Source organism: Suillus subalutaceus (genome assembly GCF_016647625.1).
Source record: "Suillus subalutaceus strain FC151 chromosome Unknown DFJ58scaffold_94, whole genome shotgun sequence".
NCBI classification, from domain to species: domain Eukaryota; kingdom Fungi; phylum Basidiomycota; class Agaricomycetes; order Boletales; family Suillaceae; genus Suillus; species Suillus subalutaceus.
This window is the reverse complement of record NW_024540343.1, coordinates 139,745-145,744: the sequence shown is the minus strand read 5'-3', so window position 1 is coordinate 145,744 and position 6,000 is coordinate 139,745. Positions and strand designations below refer to the sequence as shown.

General features: G+C 48.2%; 1 protein-coding gene across 1 annotated transcript; it reads right to left on the bottom strand.

Annotated features, from left to right (window-relative positions):
- Positions 1-5,210: 5,210 nt before the first annotated feature.
- On the bottom strand, positions 5,211-5,931 carry DFJ58DRAFT_893529 (uncharacterized protein; the record flags this gene model as incomplete). The annotated part of the gene is made up of 1 exon (XM_041394808.1): positions 5,211-5,931. Exon 1 carries the CDS (start codon positions 5,808-5,810, stop codon positions 5,211-5,213), a length of 600 nt encoding a protein of 199 aa, XP_041241168.1. The 5' UTR covers positions 5,811-5,931.
- Positions 5,932-6,000: the final 69 nt, after the last annotated feature.

The following is a 6,000-nucleotide window of genomic DNA, read 5'->3' as shown; positions in this document are numbered from 1 at the left end:
ATGCGGAAGGGGCCAATGAACTTTGGTGAGAGTTTGCGGGCTCGTCCCTTTGGTAGGGAGAGGTTCTCCGTCGAGAGGTAAACGAGATCTCCTTTGACAAAAGGGGATTCCCTGTGCTTTTGGTTAGCACTCGAGGTGCTTTTCACACGGGCGGCGATGACTGTGTCATGTGCAGCCATGGTTGCATCCTTCATAGATTGGAGGTAAACTCTGACACCAGGGTATTCAGAATTGGTATTCCAAATGAAGGGAGTGGGTAGCCTACCATGGTTAAGTAGGAACGGGGGGGTACCCGGTGGTGCTCGAACATGCAAGGTTCATGGCGAACTCGATGGCCGGAAGCTTAATGGCCCAATCTCACTGATGCGGTGATACTAATGAGTGAAGCATTTGGGCGAGTGTCCTGTTAGCACATTCTGTGGCCCCGTCTGACTGGGGATGAAATGACGTTGACATGCGAAGTTCCACCCCTGTAAGCTGGTGGAACTGTTGCCAGAAGGTACTAGTGAAGAGGGTGTCTCTATCACTTACTAAGTGAGAGGGCATGCCATGAAGTTTATACATGGAGTTGAAAAGGACTTCCGCTATGTCCTTGGCGCGATACATCTGTTTCATCGGCGTCAAATGTACCATCGAGGTAAGGTGATCTATGGCAACCAGGATCATGTCGAAAACGCTGTGGAGGGTTTTGGATTCGGGGAGTGGGCCTACAAAGTCAATTCCTACGGTCTCCCATGGGCATGAGGGGACCTCTAATGTTTCTAGTAGACCATATGGTAGGTGGTTTGAGGGTTTGGCGACTTGGCAAGTCAGGCAGGACTTACAGAATGTGTCGACGTCCGATGCGATGCATTTCCACCAGACATTTTCGCGTAAGTAAAGTAATGTTTTGTGTGGTCCAAGGTGCGCGAGGATGGAGTGTGCATGGGAGATTAGAATCTCCCTGATGCGTCTTTCGCCAAGACAGATATCTGGGATGCAGAGGATCCGTTTACCCTTGTCTTTCATGAAGACTCTTCTATTACTAACCTCAAAGTTCTTTAAAGCAGCGGGATTTTCAATGATCTTAGCAAAGAAGGGGTCCTCAGCGTATCTATTTACGATGCTTGCGTGAATGTCCGTCAACGGATCACCAAGAGATATAACCTCAGTGAGGGTGGGAGGGTTCTCAAGTAGGGCTTCAGCAGTGTCTCTTTGTTGAATATCCTGCTTCAGTTCATTGATGTCAGTGGTCACGTGACTTTGTAGGTCCATGTTTGCTGGTTGTTTGTTGACATCAGTTACCACGCTGACTGCATTTGGACTTAGTTTGTCCGTTTGACCTATGCTAGGTGTTCTCTCTGTGGATGGCAAGGTGCTGGTTATTGGAGCAGGTACATGTGGAGTTAGTGCAGGCTTAGCAGGTGAGTTTTCCTTGTTAGCTCTATTCCTGCCCTCCAGTGATGCTGATGGGGTTCCAACTTTCAGGATCACTCTCTTGACTTTTGTCTTTGGCTCTCCTGGTGCTGCCCTTTGTCCAGTGCTTGTGTGCGCGGGGTTTCCTCCTTCCACCTGCTGGTGGACTATAGGTTCGCTGAGATGCCCTCCCTTTGCGTGAATTCGACCGGTAAGTGATCTCAAGTCATTTTCAGTGTCGTTGACAGTGGGCATGCCCTCCGGCATGGTCACACCGTCCTGTTCTGCAGGAGGGTAATATGCGTCCAGGTACACTGGTGACACCGGTTTCTCTTCAGTCGTTGGATTGGGCTCACTCAGTGGTGCGGCTGGGGTATCGGCGACGCACGACTTACGCTTTTGGCTTGTAGGTGGGGTCACTCCAGGTGATAGGCCACTGCTGACTTGAGTTTGGGCTATGCGAGCAGAACGACATGCCTCGGTCGCGCCCAGGAACAGGGGGGTACCAGTGTAGACAGGGGCCGTTATGAAATTAAGGAGGAGAGCCTGAGGTGAGTCTTCCTCCTCTACACTCACATATTCACTAAATGCTTGCACAGTACCGCGAGGTTCATTGCTGTACATGCGTGAAAGAGCATTGGCCAGAGTGTTTTTGAAGCCCAGTATGTAAATGATCTCAAAGTCAAACTCGCTCAATGCTTCTAGCCAGCGTGCTTGTCTAGGGGAGAGTTTGCTTTGGGTGGTAATCCACTCCAGGCCCTTGTGATCAGTAAAGATTCTGAACCTGAGTCCAATGAGTAAGTGTCGGAATCGCTTAAGGGACTCGACAATTGCTAACAGTTCCTGTTCGTGAACAGGGTAATTTTGTTGCGCAGAGTTAAACTTGCCGGACCAGAAGGCAATGACATCAGCTTTGGGTAGGTCATTGCCTTGAGACAGGACTCCACTCGCGCCTGTTAGAGAAGCGTCGGTCATTAGGTTCACTAATGTCGTCCCATTCAGAGCAGAGGGTAGGTCGAGGGCTTTACGCCTTACATTCCGGTGTGTCTCGATGCATGCTTTGACCAAGTCGAAAGCCCGCTGATTAGAGGGGTTCCAGTACCACTTAGTTGTCTGAGCTGCGACCTTGGACAAGTGCTGCATGTCAACACGCACACCTTTGCATCCAGTAGCTAGGTAACCTACTGAGCCTATAAACTGCATCAAGAGTTCCTTGGAGGTAGGTGTTTTCCAGCTCACTATCTTATCGACTTTATGTGGATCAAGGCGGATTCCTCCATCATCAATGACATGACCCAGGATTGAGAGCTCATGCTTGAAGAACTGCAATTTGTGCTTGCTAAGGTAAAAGTGATGCTCCTGTAGGGTATCAATAACGATCTTAACGTGTTTGACATGATCCTCAGCGGTATCTGAGTAGATCACTATGTCGTCTAGGTAGACGTCCATGAAGATGCCTAAGTGCAGGCCAAATATGTGGTTCATCAGCGACTGGTACGTTGCTCCTGCGTTGCAGTCTCCTATTTGCATAACATGGCTGATCATTGTACCATCAGGGGTAGCAAAGAGGGTTTTGTGTATGTCTTCGGGTATGACCCAGATCTGCTCGTAAGCATCTTTTCCATCTAGGAGCGTTAGGGTCGAACGTTCTTGCTAGCAAGAGTAGCAGCTAGGAGAGCAGGAGACTCATATATTTTGGTTTGGTGCTTTTACCTACAGCCCAGCCATATCTTGTCATCACACCGGGCTGCCTGTCTTTGGAGGGATTGAAGGTCAGGTAGGTCAGCTTGTTTCGAGTTGCCGGCACAGTACAGCTCATTGGTAGGTTCTTCAGTCTCAAGGAATTCAGTGGGGTCTAGGAATGAGAACATTGGTCCTTCAGGGTCAGAGTCCTCTTCCGCCGTCTCCTCTCTATCTTTTCCTATGGAGTCTTCACTGTCGGACGTCTCGTAGTCTACAAGGACAGGAACATCACCATCCTCAATGGTCTCCCAAGATGAGAACCCGCTAGTAAAGTCTTCCTCGTCTGTAGTCTCCCATTCTGACTCGGAGTCCTGTTCCTCAGGGGCAGGGAATGGTACTGGGAGTTTGCACACAGGGTTGTCCTCTAGGCATTTCACGTTGGGGGAAACCCATGTGGAGTCGTGAACTACACCACCCCAGGTTGGTTTGAAGGAAGATTTGGTACGTACTAAATCTTGAACAAACTTTAGCTTTAAATCAATCAGCCAAGCCACTATGTCAAATGTGGGGTCGCACAACTGTTTGTAGTAGACGATATAATCGTCGTAGTTGTGTTTATCGGATAGGAGGAAGGTGTTTGGTCCTCCATGCATCGCTAGGCTAAACCAATCTTTCCCATAGGGGTCATACAAGGGGTCATGGAGTTTGTCCGTGGGTAAAGGAACTGCAAGATGAAGGAGACCCAGAGATTGGGATATGACAACCAACCTTTCAGTAGCATCGAGTTCCGATGGCTTGTCAAGGCTGACAGCCATTCCATATAGACCATGAGCAACCCCTTCTTCTATCGCAGCAGCTCTGATATCTGCGTCGGTTACAGCAACTGAGTGTACTTGGAGGTTAGATACTTTAGACTGGGGTTTGTAGGGCAGTCTATGGTATTTAGGGCAATCTTTGGCTAAGTGTCCTCTCTGCTCACATTCAAAGCACTGATCATTGTCTCTTAGGCGCTTGATCTCATCAGCACTTCTTTTAGGTGCATTTCCAGGAGTTCTTTGGGGAGCAGACTGTCGCGTCCCGTGGTGGTCTCGTCTCTTAGTCCTACTATGTTGGTCGCCAGAGGAGTGAACAGCAGTTAGCAGATATGGAAGAGGTACAGTTCCCTTGTGTCAGTTCGTCGAGGTCTGAAATTGTTTCTGGGTCGCCTTTCATTCCTCATACTCTGGCTGGTAATTCCCGCGGCAGCGGTGGGGTTCAACGCGAAGCAACATGTTGGGGTCGTGAGAGTTCTCAAGGAATGCACAGTTCAGTATGCAGTGCCTTCTTCTCAATCATGTCGAGACTGACAGAATTTGGTTCGTAACCCTTGTCTACTAAGGAAGCTTTGATATAGGGTTTGCAATGCGTCCAAAACTGACAGCACTATTTCCCTCTCGTCAATGTCACCGGTGGTGTCAGCTAGGTCGCGCAATCATCTAAGATAGTCCTGTATGGTGAATTTTCCTTCCTGCATACAGTCTAGGAATTTCTGACGTTGTAGCATCCGGAAGTCAGGTGGGAACACATAGTTGAAGAGTTGCTCGAAGAACTCTGTCAGGGAGTAACCTTTCTTCAGGTCAAGGATGTCTCTTTCGAAGAACCTATAGGCCTGGCCTCCTAAATACTTCCCTATCATTCGAAGGGATTGAGTCGTGGTGAGTCTGGCCTGGTCTTTCCACTCACGGACTTCTCTAACCATTTCTTAAATGTGGTCGCGTTCGCTTCCCCATTGTAAGTAAATGGTGGTTCATTCTTAATGAAGCTCTGTTGATACTTCAACAGGTTCAGTTTCAGCTCTGTATTCGCGACGTGCTATTCACTTAGCTCATTTAGTCTCAGGTGAGTCACTGTCGTGATCCAACTCTGGTTCCAATGCTAAGAAGTCAACCCCGTAGTTATCTTCCTGGGATACTTGGTTTCTGCTGACCCTTTCTTAGGTTGGTGTTTAGGTCTCTGATTCAGTAGAAGACCACTCATTGTCATCAGAGGATGACGAATCTGAATCGCTTGGACCAATGTCTTCGTGGGACAATCCAGTCATTGCTTGTTTTACAGAGCTTCCGGTAGGATAGGACAGATGAGGCTCATTGGAATCAGGAGCTCTCCACAGATTTCACTCTTGGAGGGTTTCCTCTGTCCTTCGCCGAGGATTTAACCTTCTCAGGCTTAATAGGTCTAGGAGGATCAGTAGTCTGTGGTGCCCTTGCAGTTGGGGCATGGTGAGTGTCCGTCACTTGTCGACAGGCTTCGTCTTCTCGTAATTGATTTTGGATCACGAGTTTTTCTAGTCCACGGACTTGTTCCTGGAGCATGTCAATTCGAGACAGGTGCTCTTTGATGTCCTCTTTAGCTGCCTTGCGGAACCATCGCAAGGCTAGGTTTTGTACCTGGATTGATTCACGCTGGTTGTTATCATCCCAGAGATCTTGGAGGGAATCTTCCGATTCTCCTGGACCAGGTTTGCTCAACTTAGCTACGTGATCGTCCAGGTCAGACCACTGATTGAACCAGTCATTAGGTTCATCAACATTACCCCTATTGTGGGGAATTTCAGCCGGGTCAATACCCTTTCCCTTCAATTCAGAGGGAATCCTGGGTGTAGAGAGGACTGACACTATTGGGTTCAGTACTGGGAACTCGCCGAGGTCTCCGTCGTTAGGTAAGGTAGAAGTCACGAAAAAAGCGACAAACATCACGTGATAAAATGTTACAGAATCGTGACAAATAGAAAATAACGATTAACTTACTGTAGAGCTCATGATTAGAAAAGTTGAAAAGATGGCATTGACGAGAGTTATTCTATGCATAAACTCATCTTTTTAGAACTATAAGAATTGAACTAGTGAGTGAGATAATCAATGTTCTTGAAAGTGTGCTGCCGGC